This window comes from Rousettus aegyptiacus, unplaced genomic scaffold, assembly GCF_014176215.1.
Source record: "Rousettus aegyptiacus isolate mRouAeg1 unplaced genomic scaffold, mRouAeg1.p scaffold_m13_p_11, whole genome shotgun sequence".
Taxonomy (NCBI): domain Eukaryota; kingdom Metazoa; phylum Chordata; class Mammalia; order Chiroptera; family Pteropodidae; genus Rousettus; species Rousettus aegyptiacus.
The window spans coordinates 5,889,276-5,910,842 of NW_023416286.1; the positions used below are offsets into that span (position 1 = coordinate 5,889,276).

At 45.6% G+C, this 21,567-nt stretch overlaps 1 protein-coding gene across 2 annotated transcripts in view; it reads left to right on the plus strand.

Moving 5' to 3' along the window:
- The window catches only part of MTMR6 (myotubularin related protein 6), a 29,948-nt gene extending 24,745 nt beyond the window's left edge, over nt 1–5,203 (plus strand). For both annotated transcript variants that reach the window (XM_016165139.2, XM_036228447.1), the window contains 3 exons: nt 809–934; nt 1,016–1,142; nt 2,991–5,203. In XM_016165139.2, coding sequence (XP_016020625.2) covers nt 809–934; nt 1,016–1,142; nt 2,991–3,251 — 514 coding nt within the window. In that variant the 3' untranslated portion in view covers nt 3,252–5,203. The remainder of the gene's footprint in view (nt 1–808; nt 935–1,015; nt 1,143–2,990) is intronic.
- Nucleotides 5,204–21,567: the final 16,364 nt, after the last annotated feature.

Sequence of the window (21,567 nt, forward strand, 5' to 3'; positions counted from 1 at the left end):
CCCCCATAGCCCTATCTATTTTATGTTCATTTGGTAAATATACCATCTAAAACCATTACTCACCTACCTCACCTGCTTACTCTTAGATTTGCAGTATAATTGGTGTTTTTTAATTCTGAAAAATGTCCCAATTTTTCCTAATCCCCTTTTTGTACTCTCTCACACTGAAATTTGTCTCTGCCCTGTAGTACATGCCATTATGGCCCAGATGCGGGGCCAGGAGAATAAGGCCAAACAGACACATCAGTACCTCGTCTGTGTACATCTGACCCTTGAGCAGGGAGGGTTGGGACACTGAGCGCCTTGCCCACTCAGCTGAAAATGCCTGCGTAGTTGAAGTTGGCCCTCCACCTCCGTAGATTCGAAAATACCGTTTTTGGCGTGGTTGGGTGACTCTGCGGATGTGAAACCCAGGGATGTGAGGGGCCAACTGCACGTTCGTTGAAATATTGTGAAATATCCATGTAAGTGGACCTGCACACTTCAAACCATGTCGTGTGAGGGTCAACTGTCCGTGTGTGGTGATTTGAAACAGGTATACCGGAGACCAGGATTATGAAACTGGACTTTGGAGGAATCTCTTAAGGTGTGTGATTGTGGGAGAACATGGCATGCCTGTGTTGTATTGGTTTTATTGCACAATTATAAGTAAAAAAGGAGAAAAGGAGAATACAGAGTCCAGAGACAAGGTGACATTAAACTGAATAGAAGGAAAAACGAAAGCTTAAAGCTGCTGGGGAGATAATCGATTTATAAAACTGCGTGTCGGCATCTGTGGGACGGTCCGTGTGTCTCTCTCGTCACATAGGTTGAAGGAGAAGACGTACTCCCTGTGGCCATTCCTTCTGGATGACCAAAAGAAGTACTTCAATCCTCTGTACAAGTCTCAGAAAATGGCAGTTTTGGAGCCAAATACAGTATCTTTCAACTTTAAGTAAGTCGATGTCATCGAAGTGTTTATATTCTATTTTTCTCAAGCACAATTTATTGAAAAAAAATTTCTTTGGTCGTAAAGGTTTTGGAGAAACATGTACCACCAATTCGATCGAACGTTGCATCCCAGGCAGTTGGTGTGTAATATAACTGTGAATATGAATGAGGAAAATGAACAGCTAGAGAAGGATATTAAAGACTTGGAATCTGTAAGTATTCTGAAGTATCTAATGTAACATATTTGGAATGTCGAATTTGTTTACTCGCCTGTTCTTAGTGTAAATTCGTTTATATAGAAACCTCATGTAAGTATTCGTGATTGCTTCAAAATCAGGTCTTCTTTGATTAGGTTAGTTTGAATCACTTTCCCTGAATTTTAAAATATATTGAAATGTCCGAGGTATATAAAAAAGTAGAGATATAAAATAATAAGTATTGGGGTACACACCACCTAGCTTTGTGATACTTCAGCATTTATCACATGTGCCTCAGATCTTTCATGTTTTTGTTGTAAGAAACGGAACATTTTAGATCTTGCAGACCCCGTGCGCGCTCTCCCGCCTCCCGTCCTCCCTGGCTCAGTGCAGCATTCGGCGTTAGACATTCCTGGGCAAACGTGTAGATTTCTGCTATATCTGTTTGTAGCCACGACAGTTTTTAATAATGTTGTGTGGGTTTTAAAGTATTTTTATTACATGTCAAAAAAGTACGAAAGGATGTAGTTTTTGTATGAGGTATAAAGGGCAGGCAGCAAATACCAGGACCGCCCGTGTACCCTGCACTCAGCGAAGAAACTGCATGTTTTAAACCTACGTGCAGTTTGTCAGACTGTCATGCTTCATTTTGCCCAACATTGTTTTGAATTCATCTATGTCGATACATGTAGCTTTAATTCACTTCTGTTAATAACTATTGTATAATATTCTCTTGTATGAACCTATCACAGTCTATCCGTTAAGCTGCTGAACATTTAGATCGTTTTCTGTTTTGGATTTCCACGATAACAAGTGGAGTTGAATGACTCTTCGTGTGTTTGTTGGCCGTTCGGTTTTTCCTTTCTGTGAATGGCTTATTTAGACCTGCGGCTCATTTTTCTGTTGGCCCTGCTGTCTTTTTCTTACTGATTTGTAAGAGTTCTCTATATACCAGACAGTGACTCTTTGTTAGTTACATATACGTATAATGGATGGCTTTGTCTAGTCTATTCTTATCCTCTCTCCATTTTATTTATGGTACGTTATATATATGTGTTTTGAATTTTAATGTAGTCAAATAGATGGATCTTTATGTTTTATGCTTTTAGTGTACCTTGTTTAAGAAGTCTTTTTCCAAACTAAGAGTTTTCTAGAATCTTTTCTTTGCCATCATATATAACCAAAAGGAATCAGTAAGTGCATGTTTTTAAACCCCTGGACAGTGGTCATAACACAGTTAAGACTGTCTTGTCTGCCTCGCAGGCAGGCGTGCGCCTTAGTCATCAGAGCGGTGACTGAGTAAACTGTAGGAGGACATGTTATAAAGGGGCAAGTTCAAGATCCACGTAATTTCAGACAATCGTCTGGAGATCAGCCCAGGGATTCGGAGAGTGTGACACTCCGCCAAAGAATACTTTAAAAATCTTCTGTTTTTTAAAAAACCAAAACTGCATTGTGTCCTAAAGCCTGTGTTTTCAGCTAACAAACCATTGCAGGAAAACCATGTAAGAAAGCTCTTTAGGCATAAAATCTTCAGCTGAGTGTGTGTCTATTGTATTTTGCAGTTATGTTTCTTTGTAAAATGTTTACTTTTCTTACTTTCTGGTTAACGTATGCCATTTTCAGATATAAAGGCCTAGCGATCGTCCGCTGTTGAGTATAAAGACTTAACCATTTTCCATTGCAAAAGTCGTAAATAATGTGAATTCTCCACCATGTCTTATTCACCTGCACTAGATTTTATTTTTCGAGATTTAATTTTGTAGTAAACCTGTAGGGAACATTTATAAAAGCGTGTTTTCACATACATTGAACATGTCTATGTGCAGTTCATAACTTCTTTCAAATTTGGATTTGTTCTAGAAAATTAAGCAACACAAAAAAGAGCAAATAGATGGAGTTTTCACCAAGGAATTGTTACATTCGGTTCGTCCTGAGTCACCTACCCTCAAAACCTCCCTGTGTTTTAAGGAGCCAGCTCTGCCCCCCGTGAGTGACGCTCTTCGAACCATAGAGGGCAGCAGCCCCGCAGACAATCGCTACAGCAGCTACGCCGAGGAGTTTGCCAAGCCCGAGCCCGCCGTGGTCAGCCTGGAGTTCGGCGTGGCCAGAATGACTTGTTAGAGTGTGTCCCGGCCCGACCACGGTGCAGGAAGTGGACTGTTGTGAGGGTGACCTGTGCGCATGACCAAGAGGAATTTGTCTAATAACGACCTTAGAGTTTAACAGTAGGTTAATAGTTGAAGAAAGGATCATAACTGCTCTCGTGAGAGGAATAAGTCAGTTTAATTGCATTTCTAGCAAAGAATGACTTTCATTTCTTTAAGAAACAAGTCGTTTTGGCAAATTTACTCCAAACAGTTTGCATTGTATACTCGTGAATTGACATTCTGTATGATTTGTATTTCAGTTACAGCCAAACATGAATAGCCTTAAATATAATTTAATTGTCAGAAAACAAAACTCGAGAAGGCGGTCCCTTACTTCATAATTTACATGGCATGTGCTTTCGATGATGTAACCGTGTGACGACGACTATTTACATGCTTTGCCTATTAGTGATGCTTAATGTTGAAGTGCCACAAAAAGTGTTTCTAAGGAAGCCTTAAGCTCTCAGTTTACCCTTTACTCTTTGGTTTTATAGCCCAGAGCAGGACCGTTTCGGCTTGCTCTTCGTCAGCCTTGTTTTACGTGCGAAGAGCCGTGTGGTCGTCCCGCTGCCGTGCAGGTGCGAGGGCCGAGGCGGAGGCGCACCGTCGAGTTCGTGCCGAGCTGGTCCCACCTCCACAGTCAGAGTTAACGAAACCGGAGTCTTTCTTCCAGTTCCGGTTTGGAATCAAATTAGTACTGCATTTGATGACTTATTATTCATAACATCAGTTATTGATTTTTTGGATCTGTGTAAGCACACTTGACTGACTGTCTTTTATGTGTGGATTACTGCATTCTGTTGATTATTTTGTGGCTGGCTTTATCCCTCTGATAACCGTGTGAGTTTAAAAACCTGAAGCTCTAAAGCCTCTTAGAAACAATGGATAGTACGTGTGTGTGTTCTTAAACTGTTGTAGCTCTCAGTGAGTCACTGCTCTTACTGAGAGCGTCTTACTTTCAGTTTCCCAAACATTTTGGGGGAAAAACAAAAGGAAAGTACAGATCGTTTAGATTTCGCTTGCTTATATGACTCTAAAAGCAGTCATTTCGATGCGAAATTTTATCTTCTCTAACTATAGAAGAAAAAGGGGAAACGAAGGCTAGCCTTATACAAAATAGTCACGAAAACAAATGCTAGGAAATTTGCCACGTTATGTTAATTGTTTACTCCATGTGCTAGTACATATCTTTAAATCACACACACACAAAAAAAATCGCTTGCCGTTGATGACCTGCTGGGAGGGGACAACCCACATTCACATGGGGCCCGGGGCCTGAGGACAGAGCTGCCCAAGCCTGCTGGCTTTAAAATGGGAAGTTCAAGTAGCGCGGGCGGCACGAAGTACAGTTCAAGGCTACTAGGAAATGTACATGGGGCGGCTCACGCTTCTCTATTACTCCTGTATCTGTTACTAGTCTCGAACATAAATACCTTTTTCAAGTGGAAAAACAGCTTTAGTGTATAAGAACTTATGTAATCCTGTTTATTTTTTCAATGCTTTCTGTAACATTACATAATGAGAAAAATCCTCCTTTTTAAACAGTAACAGATGCACTATATATAAAATCTAATTTGTGATATTTCAGCGCTGGGACAGGAAACTTAATCTTCGCGACCGCAAAGGGAAAGCTTTTGTGCCTTGTTACTTGGTTCCAGTACCGATCGTGGTTTTAGAATCTTCCATGGGAGACTTCTTATATTCATTCAGCTCTTTGGTTTATTATCTTAGTCTTCAACTTGAGGCACATATATGTGTTTATATGCTCATACGTGGACTGAAAAATCAGTTAACATCCTACGCGACACGTAGGGCATATGTTGGCAAAAAGCATATTGTAAAATTGGATTTACATTCAGTGTGTTTGGGAATGTATGGCATGTAAATTATTTCATATATTATTTAAAATTAAATGTTCACGTTTTACTTCGAATGTTTTTCTTTTGGGAAAGAAGCAGATGGGATCACGTCGTAGTTGTGTCTTTTTCCCGTCACCTAGGCAAGTGGACCTGCACATTATACTAGTTAGAACAGTACCAGGTTTGAGCAGTTCATCTTCCAAAAGATGGATATTGATCACATATACAAAAGTAATTTGCAAACTATATAGAAGACGTTAAGGTTTAGCAGATAATAGTTGATTATGTCATTCGGATTTCCTTTTGTGTTCCTGTCACTGTCAGGTGTTACAATCGGCATTTTGTTGCGTGTGCCTTTGCCAACCTGGCGCCGGAAGGCAGTGTCCAACGCGCATGTAATTCGAGGTGAACTATCTCCCCCAAGCCAGCTCCGAAGGGAAACAGGAGGTAAACGATTGGCAGAGAAGGGTCTTCATTTTATTTGGGGGTGTTTTGAACAGGTTAGCTAGGCTCGAAGTAGCTCAGGGACTCTTTGACTGAATAAAGATGAAGGGAAGCCTTTTTTTTTTTTTTTTTTTTGCCCCTGAATTCTCTTGATTTGGTGGGGTAGCCAGGCAGGGAGTAGTGTCAGGGTAGCTCTATTTTCTAAAGACTGCTTTAGATTTTAGAGCGCCTGTTTAGCACAGTTCAAGGCTCACAGCAGAATCGAGAGGCAAGTCTGGAGAGTTCCAGTCTCTCCTGTGCCCACACATTCACAGCCTCCCCCATCGTCCTCACCCCCCGCCGGAGTGGGGCATTTGTTGCAATGGATGAGCCTACACTGACGCATCGTAACCATCACAAGTCCTCAGTTTACCTTAGGGTTCGCTTCCAGTACATACTCTGTGGGTTCGGACAAATCTATGATGACCTGTAGGAGAACCATACGGAGTCTTTTCACTGCTCTAAAAATCCTCAGCGCCCTGCCCATTCATCGCTCCCCTGGGCACCCCGGGTATTTCGACTGGCTCCGGGGTTTTGCCTTTCCCAGAACATCGTAGAGTTAGAATCGTGCCATACGCAGATCGGCTTCTTTCACTTAGTAACATGCATTTAAGGTTCCTTTGTCTTTTCATAGCCTGACAGCTCTTTATTTTTTTAATGCTGAATAATATTCCATTGTCTGGACGAACCCGTTTATTGATCCATTCTCCCACTGAAGGACAGCTCGCTTGCTTACAAATTGTGGCCATCACGAATAAAGCTGCCGTAAACATCCACGTGTAGGTTTTCGTGAAGGCAGACGTTGGCTCCTTTGGGTAAACACCAAGGAGCGTGACTGCCGGAGCATCTGTGAGGGTACGTTTCGTTTTGTGAGGAACTGCCAAGCTCTCTCCCGAAGCGGCCACACCATGTGTGTCCCCACCAGCCCTGCGCCCCTGCGGCCCCACGTCCTCGCCAGGGTCTGCTGTCATTGGGCTTCTGGATTTTGTCCATCCTGAGAGGTGTATAACTAGCTTGGCCTTTTTGACTTCTTTTTATTTCCCCCCTAGAAAGTCTGCTTTAGAATACTGAAACACTTGCAGTTGGCAGCCTAAGCTGGATGAAACGCCCGTCATCTGCAAAACTCAGTTGCAGACTTTTATCCATGACGTTGATCCGTTTCATTAGCCAAGTTTTAGCTGTTTTGTTGGCTTTTCCATGTAGTAGTCTGTCTCCTGGCTCGTTCATGTCACCACAGCTCAGTAAGATGCTTGTGTTCAGCTGTCTTCTCCTCTGCCAACGCCTCCACCTTCCAAGACGCTTTCTTTCCTCTAGAAATAATGTCTTCCCAAGATGGCCACACGTATCCCAAGCCCTTTCTTTTCGACTGCGGTTTGAGATACGGTGCTGGTATCTCTTCACTCAGAGAGAGATGCTCTCTATGGGCATGGACACTAATCCGCCCGTGTTCACGGTCTCATCGCCACCCAAACCTCCTTGCGTGCAGCCTCTTCCGTTGATTCTCCACCTTGACGCTCCGCTCTGGTGTGGTCTGTGGAAACGACTCTGCCGGTCTCAAATCTTTTTATCTCCCCCGGCACGTTTAAGTCGAAATGCGTGAAATTCTCCGGCAAGGATGTGGCAAGGGAGACTCGACTTGTTCCTCCGTGTGGTTGTAATAATGAGTGTGCGGAACTTAGAATGGGGGTCACGGAACCCTGGGTGGCAGGGGCCAGCCGGGTGGGGGCACTCACCTCCACACGCAAGGCGGGGGTGCTTACCGCAGTGCACAGCGGAATCGAAGCAGTGGACAGAAGAGTCTCACTCCCGACGACCTGTGGCACGGGCTCATTCATGACAGTGTTTCTAGAAGTGAGATGGACAGGAAACAATAAATCCTTATTTGTCAGTCTGTGGAAGCGGGAAAGTTCTTGGTCAAGTGGACAGAAGTCTAACCTGAATCGTAAAAATGGAGAACCACAGCCTCTCGGTCTCCAAATGTAAGCCAGTTTGCAATCCCAGAACCCCTTGAATGAAGGGGAGGCTGGTCCCCTGGAGGAAGGACCCCAGTATGCTACCCGAATTTCATACCGTTAATCTTCCTCACAGCCTTCTCCAAAGGGACTTGGGGCCTTAGCAGAGTAACTGTGCCCTGGGGAAGAGGGAAGAATCAGACCTTTGGGAACTGCTGGATGCTGGCTCTGAACTAATGTTAATTTCCGGAGACCCAAAAACTGTCACTCCGATTTACCAGACCGAGCAGGGACTTATGGAGGTCAGGTTATCAATAAAGATTTCGCTCTGGTCTGTCTCCTCACGGTGGGACCAGCGAGTCCCCAAACTCCTGCAGCCATTTCCCACGATCTCGAATCCGTGGTTGGAGGAGACACACTCTGCAGCTGGCAGAGTCCCCACCTTGGTGCCCTGACCCAGGCAGTGGGGGCCGTGACGGTGGGAAAAGCCACGTGGGAGCCGCTGTCACCGCCTCTACTTAGGAAAATGACAAGCCGAATGCGGCACTGCTTCCCGGTGGGATGGCTTGAAGGATGCAGGGGTGGTGACTCCTACCACGTCCTCATTCGGCTTGCTTACTGGCCCGTGCAGAAGGCGCACGGGGCTTGGAGAACGACAGTGGATTGTTATAAACGCGGCCGGGCAGTGGCTCCAATGGCAGCCGCTGTACCAGACGTGGTTTCATCGCTTGAGCAAATCGACACCTCCCCTGGTGCCTGATGTGCAGCTGGCATCTGGTAAATGCTTTTTTCCCTCAATACCTGTTAGCAAAGACCACCAGAAGCAGTTTGCTTTGGGCTGGCAAAGCCAGCAACACACCTTCACTGTCCTTCCCCAGGGACGTAGCAAACCTCCAGCCCTTTGTCGTTAGTTAATTCACAGGGATCTCGATCACCTTCCCCACCCACAAGATAGAACACCGGTCCATTGATGGAACTGCGTTGATCGAGACTTATTCCGTTATGCCGATTAGAGCAAGACAGCGATTCCTTCCCACCGCGAGGAGACGGACCTGGGCTAAGACATTTGCGTACCAGCAGGTGAGAAATAAAATCCAGGGGCTTTCTCTCTCCGTGAATTTCTAGGAGTTCAGTGGTGTGGCACAGGTCGAGATGTGCCTTCTAAGGTGACGAAAAAGTTGTTGCATCTGGCCCTTCCAACAACCAAAGAAGCACAAGGCTTGGTGGTCCTCGTATTCCTCATCTGAGTGTGTGAGGCCGGCCCATTCCCTAAATGACCCCAAAAGATGCTAGTTTTGAGTGGGGCCCAGAGTCAGAGAAGGCTCTGCAGCAGGCCCCGGCTTCTGTGCAAGCTGCTGTACCATTTGGACCATCTGGGCCGGAGGGTCCAAAGGTCCTGCGAGTATCAGTGGCAGACGGGGATGCTGTTTGGAGCCTTTGGCCAGTCCCTATAGGTGGATCTCAACACAGGCCCTTAGGGGTTTGGAGAAAAGCTCGTATGCTCCAAACCAGTGTCCAACACACGGCGCCGTTTCTCCCATCTCTAGGAATCAAGGGATGGAGATGGGGCGGCAGGCGCCCCTCACCAGTCCCCCTAGTGATTTGCTTTCCGTTCCTGCAGCGTCATGCTCTGCCACCTGACAGGTCTTAGTGCCACCAGGAGACTCAACAGTGTTCCCATTGAACTGGAAGCGAAGGCCGCCACCTGGCCGCTCTGGGGTCCTCGTGCCTCTGAACCAACAGGCAAAGAAGAGAGTGACTGAGCCGGCTGGGGTGACTGATCCCGCCTAGCCAGGGGAAGTCGTACTGCCGGTCCACGTGGAGGCGAGGAATACAGGGGGTCCCTCTGGGCGCCTCTTAGTATCACCGTGCCCTGCGAGGTCAACGGAAAGCCACAGCAATCCGATCCAGGCAGAACTGGTAGTGGCCCCGGCCCTTCAGGAACGGAGGTTCGGGTCACTCCACCAGGTAAAGAAACATGGCCGACTAAGGCGCTCGCTGCAGCCAAGGGAACGCATGAGGGCTGGTGGGAGAAGGTGCCTGTAACTGCCCGCAGTGGCCGCGCGGCCGGTTATGGAACGGGGGCTATCACGGCCGCGTTTCCCGCTCATCTGTGAACACGTCTGCGTGTGCGCGTACGAAGCGACGTCTTTGTTTTCTTTCCTCTCTTTTCCCCTTACGGCATCAGGGAATATACCATGTTCCAAATACTACTACGCTTTCTACCGCAGTATTTAAGTATCGTGAATTTTATATCATAGTGTTTAAGTCGCAGGACGTCGAGGAGAAAAGTAAACATCACTCGAGGATTTTATTTCCTTTCCTGGGGCAGGGGTTCGTGCTTTTTCCGCCGTATGCAGGATAGTTGTATCATGTATCATGCAGAATTACGACCTTGTAAAATTGTCTTTATTTGGAGATTACGTATGGTTTAAGGAGATAAGGACTGAACTTGTGGTTAATTTTACGTGTCAACTCGACTGTGTCATGGGTCCCTAAACGGTCGGCCTAACGTGATTTCTGGATGTGTCTGTCAGGGGTTTTTCCAGATGAGACTGGCATTTGAATTGGGGGACTCCGGAAAGCAGATGGCGCTCTCTAGTGTGGGTGGGTGGCCTCCCAACCCCCGAGGGCCCAAATAGAACAAAAGGTGGGGGCAGACAGAATTCACCCCTTCTTCTGCTTGATGCTTGAGCTGGGAGAACGGTCTTCTCCTTGGACCGATGACTATATTATTGGCTCTCCCTAGGTCTCAGACCTTTGAACTTGGACTGGATTATACCACCAGCTTTTCTTGGTTTTCCAGTTTGCCATTGGCAGACCATGGGACCTCTCAGCCTCTGTAATTACGTGAGCCGGTCCCTCATAATTACTCTTTCCCTATCTATATCATATTGGTTCTGTTTCTCTGTAGAATCCTGATGAACACAAGTAGCTACCATTATCCCCTGGGACCCCAGAAGCCTCTCAGCTCTTCTTTTTATGTTGTTGTGGTAAAATACACATAACATCGAATTTACCACTTTAATCATTTTTCAACGTACAAGTCAGTGGCGTTAAGTACATTCACAGTGTTGGGCGATCATCGCCTAATCCATTAACAGAACTTTTTCATCAGAGTTTCAATTGAAAACTTTGTCCCCATAAAGCACTAACTCCTCATTCCCCTCCCTGCAGCCCACGCACTCACCCTTCTGCCCTCTGTCTCAGCGAATCTGACTATTCTAGTATCTGCATAAGTAGAATCATGCAGTTTGGGTCCTTTCGTGTCTGTCGTAGTTCATGTAGCATCATATTTTCAAGATGCACTCATGTTTTAGCCTGTATCACAATTTCATTCTTTTTTTTTTGTGGCTACTTGCCATGGTATAACTATGCCACATTTTTTATTCGTGCATCTGACTACGGACGTTTGGGGGCATTTCTGTCTTCCGACTACTGTGACTAATGCTGCTCTGAACATCGGTGTACAACGCCCTGGTCGAGTCTCTGCTTTCAATGCTTTTGGCTATGTATCCGGCAGTGGATATGTATGTCTTCTATGGGTTTTATAGTTTTAGCTCTTACGTTTAGATCTTTGAGCAATTTTGAGTAAATTTTTATTATATGTGGTAAGATAAAGATCCAACTTTATTCTTTTGAATGTGCATAACCACTTTTCCTAGCATCATTTGTTGAAAAACTGTTCTTTCCCCATCGAATGGTCTTGACAGTCATTGAAAATTAACCACGTATACGAGAATTTCTCTATTTCTGGACTTTTATCTTATTCCATTGATCTTTGTATTATCTTTATGCAAGTACCACACTGTTTTGATTATTGTAGCATTGTAGTAAGTTTTGAAAACAATGTGAGTCTTCTAACTTGGTTCTTCTGTCTTTTCTTTTTTCTTTCTTCAAGATTGTTTTGGTTATTTGGGATCCCTTGAGAGACCATATAAATTTTTAGATGTGCTTTTCTATTTCTGCAAAAAAAAAAAAAAAAAAAACCCTAAAACTGTGGGATTTTGATAGGCATTGAATTGAATCTACAGATTACTTTGGATAGTATTGACATCTTAACGATCTTGGCTCTGATCTATGAGCAAAGGGATGTCTTTCCATTTATGCGTTTCTTTTTAAATTTCTTTCAGCAATGTTTTGTTGTGTTCAACGTACAAGTTTTTCACTGCTTTGGTTAATTTTATTCCAAAGAATTTTGTTCTTTTTGATGCTATTTTAAGTGGAATTGTTTTCTTAATTTCTTTTTCCAATTGTTCATCGCTAGCATATAGAAACATAACTGATTTTTGTGTGTTGATTTTACATCCTGCAGTTTTGCTAAACTCATTTATTAGCTCTTACTGTGTGCGTGTGTGTATGTGTGTGTGTGAGAGAGAGAGAGATAAATCTTTAGAGCTTCATACATATAAGATCTTGCCATCTGTGAACAGAGATAATTGTACTTCTTTCTTTCCAATGTGGATGCTTTTTATTTCTTTTTCTTCCCTAATGGCTCTGGCTAGGACTTCCAGTACATTCTGTGTTGAATGGAAGTAGCACCATCGTGTTGTCCTGGATCCGAGGGGGAAGCTCTCCGTCCTTCGCCAGTGAGTACGGCGTGAGCCCTGGGTCTTTTCATACATGGCCTTTATCATAGTGAGAAACTTTTTTTTTTCCTTCTATTCATACTTTGTTGGGTATTTTTTTATCATGAAAGGGTACTGAATTTTTTTAAATGATTTTTCTGTATCAACTGAGATGCTCCTGTGGGTTTCTTTCCCTTTCTATTAATGTGATACATTCCATTAATGGATTTCGTATGTTTAATCATCTTTGCATTCTGGAAATGAATCCCTATACTCTCTTTCACGTGCTGTTGAACTCAGTTTGCTAGTATTTTGTTGAGCAGTTTTCCATCGATGTCTATCAAACATACAGGTTTGTAGTTTTCTTTTCTTATGATTTTGGCTCAGTTATTTTCTATTGTTGTATGATATAGGTCAATAAACTAGGGAGAAGAGTGACCACCATGAAAAACTGTCACCTCAGCAAGAAAGAGGGGAAAAAAAAAAGTATTTCTCGGCTTCATTAACTGAGCCATCATCCTTCAACTCATCTTAAATTTTTCTTTCGTTATGGTTACCAAAAATACAGAAATCAAAGTAAACAGGGCTAAAAGGCTCATGTGAAATGTGTGAGAGATCCTAGACTCATTACAGTCATCTGAAAGCAAACACAGAGCATTGAAAAATAAACGAAGCCGGAGATATGTTAAATAGCACAAATGAGTGTGAAATCGGACAAATGAGAAGCTCTTATTCAAATGATAAGATCATCAGATGTTACATCAGAGGCTATTCCTGGGCTAAACAGTGACTGATGCCCAGTGGCAGGGAAAGTTCAGACCAATGCTCTTTAACAGAAAAGTAACATAAGCCATACATGTAATTAAACATCATCTAGAAGTCACAATCAAATAGGAGTAAAAAGAAACAGGTAAAATTAATTTTCATGATATATTTTATTTATCCAAAACGTTATCATTTTAACAAGTGATTAATAATTATTAATGCATATTTAACATATTTTTTCATACTAAATCTTCAAAATCTTGCACATTTTACACTTACACTATATACCATTTTGGACTAGCCACATTTTATGCGCTCGATAGCCACTTGCGCCTACTGCATTAGGCAGCAAAAGTCTGAACAGCTGGATCTTGCTCGTTCAGATCTGTTCAGTTCAATTTCTGAAAGCTTGAGAGATGAAACCGTCAGCTTTTCTGCCCTCAGTTCTTAAGCAATCCGATCGTATGCTTATACACAAGACAGTACCTAAATCGACAGGAAGATGTAACTCGATCCTGGAGTCTTTCGTTTATCTCATAAAGCATTCTTTAGAAAAAGCAAACGCTGGACCGAGTGTCAAGAAACGAGTCCTCGGCAGCAATCCTGGCGCTTGAGGAGGTAGAAGGAGGCCGAGTGTCGAAGTAGTTGTGGCAGGGGAGCACCTCGGGGAATTCGTGAAGGATTTTAGGCTCACTGGATCCAGCAGGAGGTAGATTTTTGGAGCAGTTGGCAGATGGGGCAACAAAACATCAGAGAGTTTGGGAACAAAAGTTGAGTGGTTGGGTGGGCAGAGAGGGTGGCCTTTCTTCCTTCTCTCCTTGCCTGCGTGTGAGGGACGTGTGTGTGCATGAGAGTGACATCTGTAGGGCTCTGAGTGTCTTGGATAAGGCAGCTTACGTTGGACCTTGTCTTAATCATTTGTTAAAATGATAACGTTTTGGATAAATAAAATATATCATGAAAATTAATTTTATCTATATTTCCCTTTCACCTCACTTGTATTCCGCTCCCCCCAAAAGACACCTTTGATATATTTAACGTATGTCTTTCTAGATGCTTGTCTTTAACAGTTCGCGTGTGTTTTAAATTTTACATAAATGACACCGAGCACTTCTTTCTGCCCGTTCTTTCTATCTTTGTCTCGCTCGTGCCATCTTCTTACTATTCTTTCCCTCGATGCTTTTCTCTACTTTGTTTCTTCCCCCCATGTCTTTCCTTTCATCCATTTGGCATTGATGGAGTGGCTACCGCATGACAGGTAGGTTGCTGGGCGCATCGCAGACACTGTTTCATTAAAGTCTTGCGATGGTGGCGTTTTCTGATTTTGTAAAGGAAACTGCCCGCCGTCTGAATCCGCTCTTCTCCTGTCTGAGTCCCAAGTCCAGACTCTTTCTGCTCTTCCAAAACCCTTCCTGTTCTTCTTCGGGAAAAAATGTACGATCCCTCTCTGAGATGAAGAAATGACATAAAGCAACGTGGCTATCTTGGGTCCTCGGTCATCCAGCTCTTTGCAGATCGGGGGATGACACCTGCTAGTGTTTGTTTGGTTCTCATGGGAGGCAGCGTGGTGCCGTGGTGAAGAGCATGGACTTCGGCGGCTGGCCCATCCCGGCCCTGCCGCCAAGCCCCGAAGTACCTGTGGAGCTCGGGCAAGTTGTCCGCCCTCCCAGCCAAACTCTCTATGGTAGAGTGAGTACATAGCAAGAAAACAGAGGTTTGCATGTTTTTTCATTCATTCATTCATTCATTCATTCATATGGCAAATATTTGACAAGACGGCCATGTGCCAGGCGTTATTCTAAGAGCTGGGGATGTAGAAGAGGGCAAAGTACAAAAAGTCCCTGCCCTCAGGAAGCTTATCTTCTAGTGGCGGCAAGTAAGGAGGCTGATTCTAAAAGGGCCGGGGCCTCAGCTCAAGGAGGAAGGAGTGACAGGCAATAACTATTATTCCTGCTGCCCATTGCGTGCGAGGTCCTGCTCCTGACTAAATTCCATTCCCTAAGGCGAGATTTCATTTCTTCACAGCTTCACTGAGGTGTTATTTACATTCTTGCCTACAAGTCCCCCGTTTTCAGCAAATCGATAGAATCGTGCGACCATCATCTCCACCAGTTTTGAACATTTCCGTCACTCCAGAAAGCTCCCTCTTCCCAGGAGCGAGGTGTTGTCTTTGTGTTCCCGATAAATGCAGGAGGAGCCCGAGAGAGAACAGCAGGAGGTAAACCATTTTAGAAAACCAAAGACAGACAGACAGACTCCAGTGAGGAAGAGAGTTTGATTGAGAAAGGTATAAACCGCGTCAAATGCCAAATGGAGGTCATTTAAAGGGCAGAGATTATCTATGGCTGTTATTTGGCAAGGATAGTTTCAGGTATCAGTAGAGGCAGAAATCAGATTTCAGTGGCTTTATAGCTGAATGGGAGATGAGTAAGTAGGGCCCACCAAAGTAGGGTCTACACATCTTTTTAGAAAGGAAAAAAAAAAGTTCTTAACTTACCCGTATAACTTTTCAGTTAAAAATCAGAAGCATATGAAACATCATCAATTTAAAACACCTGCATGAACATGTCCTACAGAACGATGTGGAGCAAGAAAAATGCCCCCGGGGGATTTTGGCCCCAGGCCTACAAGCTTTCAAGGGCGGGGAGGCAGGGAGCTTTTAGTCCACTGACCCCTGAGCCGGATGCCAGGGCCCGCGGCTGCGCAGTAGAGCTGCGCTGATTGGGTGGATGGCGGGTCTAGGCCCATCTTCCATTGAGTTTTGGTTTGTTTGTTTTTTCCTAATTTCAGACCAAGTGAAAAGAAAGGGAATTAAAAAGAACCACGTAAAACTTATTGATACATACCAACAATGATAACTTTTAAATTTTCAAACAGCCTGTGGTTTTTTTCCCCCAATTTGCCACGCTTGCGCGTGCGCTTCCCCTCCCTCCTTCTCTCTCCTTTCCTCATAATCTGAGCCGAGCATTTAAATATTTTAGTGTCTTGCAGAGCTTGGCAGTGAGTGAGGATTTTAAAATCCGAACGTCGGCGCCGGGTGATGCGCGCGCAGGACCCCGGCGGGGACGCGCGCCACGCAGCCCCGAGCCCTGCTGCGTTTGCCGCGTTTGCCAACGCCGCCGCCTCGGAGGCCACGTGGCTTACGGCCAAACGGTTTCTGAAAATGCACGATATTAATAAATGTTTAATGCGCCTGCTTCCTATGCAGCTGCGGCAAAGCGCGGTCCACTCCGCGAAGATCTTGGCGTTTGGCGCTGGTTTGCGTGACTGTCCCCACGGAACGTTTGAACCCAGTTTCTCACTGCGCTGCCCTTGTCTCTGTTACCTTTCCTACTGCTTCCTCCAGAGCCTCTGATTTAGCGTCGTCCACTTCCGAGTCCCTGGGGGACTTCGAACTAATAAAATTTATAGCGGTTGCTCTCACGGGATCATATTTTAAAGGGCAAAACATAAAAAGAAAAGAGAGGAAGCTGCTCTCTAAGGTAGAGTGAGTGGCAGACAGACAGGATGTCCAGCTGACCCCTCCACTGCCGCCTCCCCTGACCACGTGACCACACAGGTTTCAGGTGAACTTTAGTTGGCCCAGTTCTAGATCCCTCCAGGCACTTAAATGACATCCACATTAAACAAGTGGATGATTCACCGACAGGGACCAATTCGTGTCGTTATTCAAGAAATACTTAGGGAACGACCTATGGGCCACACCGTTGGAGGCACTGGAAAAAAAATTAGAGCATGGGGGTAGTTCCTGCCTTGAGGCAGGGAATTGACAGGCGGAACCTCAGAGCCGCTGGGGTCCATGGTTCTCCCCTGCGGCTTTTCCTTTCCCTTCTTTGTTACAGGAGCAAAGGAAGGCGCTTGGGCTCTTTCTCAGTGGGCCAAGCAGGGGGCGTGTGCAGTCAGGAAGGAGCCCGAGGAGAAACGCTTGGGGGCTGAGCTTTAGACGCTGAGTAGGGATTCGCCAGGAGGAGGAGAGCATTCGAGAAGGAAGAATGAACAAACACAGAGGAAGGAGAAGAGTGATAACGAGTCTGGTCGGGTGGGGCTGGGTGGTGGGAGAGGAGACGAGGTTGGGAAGGTGCTTGTGAGCAGGCCGTGCAGACGTGGCGCTCTCTCCTGGGGGCTGTGGGTGCTGGGCTGTGTCCTCAGGGAACAGGAGGATTTTAAGTGGGGGTTTATACAATCGGATTTACGTTTTAGAAAGACGCTTTGGAAAGAAGGTGGATTCTGCTGGGCGGGTGTCACATGCATATCCCGCCTCACCCCACACCCGTCACCGCGTCTCGGAAGCGCACAGTGAGAGGTGGGGGACAGTGGGGAGCTGCTTCTCCTGGTCCCTCCTCAGCGAAAAACTCAGAGGAGCGTGGGATCGAGCCCCAGCTACCCAGAGAGGCGAACTGAGCGGCTCATCCTCGTGCTGGTTTTGGCTCCTCTCATCACTCTCCTGGGTCCCTGGTTCCTGCTGTCTCAAGCGCCTCCCACATCAAGTGCCCGTGTGTGGGTTCTAGACAAGCTCTGCTGTTGAGGAGGGCGAGGGAGACCCAGGCTCCAGCAGGAACCAGTGACGTAGCTCTTGCGGTGGTTCACGTGAAGATGACGGAGGACCGAAGCAAAACGTTAACTTCCCGGATGCCAAGTCGGGGAAGGAATGGGGAGGTTGTAGAGGAAGAACCGAAAAGTCTGGATGGCCAGTTCCACGCGAGGGGCTGGAGAAGAGGGAGGGCTTTCGGGTGTCTCTCTATTTGCTGACAGGGACGGACGATGTCGCTGACGGAGTCTGAGGAATAAAGCTGAAGGTGGCGTGTATGTGGGGAGACCACGGGCTCCACCTTTCACGTAAAGAATGTGAGGCCTTCTGGGAAATGCAGGCGGAGATGGTCAGGAGGAGACTGTATTAAGAGCCTGGAGCTCAGGGGAGATTCCACGCCTGCATTTACTGAGTGTCTAGTGAATCAGTTAAATGTACGCTTGCTCCAGATTCTCAGAGGCAAGGGCAAGGTATGGTCGTGAGTGCCTGGAAGATGTCCCTCTTTCCCACATCCCGCTCTTCCCATCACTGTCTTTGTTTTTTTAACTAAAAGAAGTTTCATTCATTAAGTTATAGTGTCACAGTTTTATTTTTTAAATTTCATCTTAAAAAAAAACAACAACAACAAAAAAGGACTCTTGCTCCCTCTTCAATTTCGAATGCGTAAAAGAAGCTGCAAAGCCGTTATTCTCTGGAGCATTGGAAATCTGGCTGCCTGGCATAGGTCATCAGTGCAGTGCAAATAAACTCATAAAAATTCAGAGCTATATAAATACGTAAATAAGGGCTCGTGATAAGGACACAAGTCCCTTTATCGCACTTGAGAGCAGCAGAGGGAGAAGGAGGCTGATAAGTGCGTGCATAAGTTAGGTGCTTGGGTTTTATTCCAAGAGCACTGGGAGGTCGTTAGGAGGTGTGGGCACTCAGGGATGGGGTGTGCTGGGGACCTGGGGAGACCTGCCTGGCATCAGGGGGAGGTTTGCTGGCCTTGACGGCAAGGGCGGAGTTCTTACTCTCCCCCTTGTCTCTCTTTCTGGCTAACTTCTACTCATCCCTCAAGCTTCATCTTTAGCCAATGGATTCTTGAACGGATGGCCAACGAGGGGCTTCCTTGTCAGGGCTGAGGGGTCCACGTGTGGTCTCCTAGCAATTCAGATACACCTATGTATGTACGTCTCCACCATAGCACTGTGTAATGAAAACGCTCACTACATTTGGAAGATTTGCAATGTTGTTCTATGCCCTCGAACATGTTATAAGCTCCTTGAGATCGGGGACCAAAGCTTATTTCATTGTTGTATCCTCAGTGTCTGACACATAACAGGCACTGTCGAAAATTAATCGTCATTGAAAATAACTGAGCATGACACCCACGGGTACATGCCAAGTGTGGGTAGAGCAGGGGATACCTGAGCAGACTCAGAAGGAGCTGCCAGGGAGGACGGGGCAGTCGATAAACTATAACCACGAAAAGTAATTTCTGTCGTACGTCAGAAACTGATAAGTGCTATGAAAAAAAGCAATACACTTAGGAGGATGGGAAGGTTGGGTTGCATGGGGTGATCGTGGTGGGCCCCGCTGGGAAGGTGACATGGAGCAAAGACAGGCAGCAGGTGAGGAGTGAGCCAGCAGATGGAAAGGCCTGAGAAACCACGAGACTGGGAGTGGGCGGGAGCAGATGGCGGCCTCCACGTTCCCCAGATATGCCCACACTCAGTGTGGCCAGAGTTACGGCTATAAAGAAGAAACTTCCTTTAAGGCACATTTTCTGTTATTCTAAAATTAAACCATGTCTTTTGTCCTCTGGCCGCTTTATTTACTCATGAAAGTCTATCTCTTCTGGCTTCTGATCCTTGATTCAAATTAATGCGGGCCTGATTAAAAGCCGTGAAGAATTTTTTCTCATTTATTTGGATTATCTATTTTTGTCTTTATTTAGTCATTTATTATCTATTTACCTTCTGTTTATTCGTGGTCTCTGATTGACCCGTAGAATATTCAGTTGTTGTCCAAAACAGTTTTACTAGTGTGTTTGGAAAACAGATGGGAACGAACCATTTGAAGAATTATCTAAGAGTCCAGCCAGCACAAACAGGCCTGCCCTGTGGCTTAGCTTCGGGTCCAGAATCAAACGCGGTAGGTCACTCTTGGAACGTGGACTTCTCGTGTCTATTTCTTCATAGTGGACACCTCGTGGTTAACGTTGACCCAGAAGTAAATGACGGCCAGGAATTCACCTGTCCTTTCGTAAATAGCAATAGGGTGAAACTCCTTAATTTAGGATTCTGGTGTCTGGCATTTACTTTTTAGAGTCCACGTATAATTAGTTGTCTGCCATGGAGACAACATTGTAGGGAACGTCTGAGAGGAGAATCCCTTACTCTTTTGGAAGTGAAAGTGAGTGATTGGAAAGCGAAAAGACAAGGTGAGAAGTATTGTCTGGGGAGTCCAGGCTCAAGGGAAGGTTTTCGAGGTCTGGGATTTGCTGTGGGTGTAAAATACAGTTGTTTTGACAGAGAGAGCCTTCGTTAGCCAACTCAACTATTCACGTACTTGACTTCTTTCCCACTCGCCCATAGACTAGAAGTACATTCAAAGATAAGCATTTTAAACCACAGAGGAAAGTAGAGGGTCCTGATGGAGAACACAAAAATGTGGGAGGGAGGAGAGATGTTTTATTCAGTAAAAACATGTTTTATTCGGTAAAAGCCAGAGCGAGGATGTGGAATTGCTTCCATCAGCTTTTGCAAGTACAGAGATGTATTAGAGAAAAAAATATTGACGATCCATGTCGGTAAAATTCAAACCATTTGCAAACACATGAAGTCCAATTTCTCGTGGAAGACGAGGCCATATCTAGGTGGGCGGCTCTGCCCTACTCAAGGATGTAGAGAGGCTGGTCCCTGCTGAGTGACCCGCTCTTAGCTCTCATCTCCTGCTCGGTTTGCCTGTCTGAGCAATCCCGTGTCCCCCACTGCAGACACCAGGCGGCGGGGACCTCCCCCGCGGCTGGCAATTCTCTCTGCTACCTCTGGCTCTAGAGCAGGATGCGGTTTATCCAACTTTTATTCTTGCATTCTCTGAAACACATACACATGCGTAACAGGGATTCACTGCTACGAAATTGTTTAAATGTTGGGGAAATTCATGCATGTTCGAGAAGTCTCAAGACGATTTGCCGACCTCGGCAGCCGATGGTCTCCCTTTCGGCGTGCGCCCCACGCCATTTTCCCTCAAACCCCTCACATTCCCTCGCGCCTCCTTCCTCCCTTCCCTATTCACTGAGGAAGAAGTGGTGTCATCACAAAGGCTGGCCTGGGCTTCCGGCGCCCCCGATCTCCCGGAGGTCACCTCCGACGACCAGTTTTCATTTCTCCCCTTAGCTGGTCCTCTAGGAACCCTGGGCATATTTGGCCTCCCTTCTTTTGTGGAATTTGTCTCTGCTGTTGGCTTCCACAGGCTCCCCCACCGTTGTGTGTGGCCGTGGCCCGCGCTGCCCCTCTCTGGCAGGGATCTGTGTGGCCTCCGGTTCTTCCTGTCACTGGTTTCTAACTTAAAGTCTAGTGTCCTAGTACAAGGGGATGTGGGAAGGTGCCTGGGACTGTCGCCTCATGTAGGGCAGGCATGCTGTGTTTCATATGGTGGGGAGTTCCTCAAACATAAGACGTTCAAAAAAACTGACAATTGTCTACATGGCAACGTTCTGCCGAAACTAAGGGTTAGCTCCCTGTCAGATTTATGGGCTATCCTGAGATCTCTAAATGTTTTTGTTTTTAAAGAGAGCGACAAACACATGAGCTGAGAATCAGAAAAGAGCCAAAAAGAACAAAAAGTCAAGAGAAAAGTAGACATACAATAATCATAGAGGTCAAAATACCGTAAAGAGTCGTTGACAAGGGGCCTCCAGAAGAGTAATTCAAAAAACCCAAGAGCTGTGTTTTAGGCAAGAGCAACCAAGTTAGGCAAACCTCCAAAATATCTACTCAAGAGAGAAAAAGCACATTCGCAACTGAGTCACCAGTAGCTGGATTGGCATCAGGCACAGTGATTAAGCGCCTAAAATGTGAAGTCTCCATGGCAGATACCTTATTACAAATTGAATCTATAAAGCCAGACACAATATTTGTTGAATGAA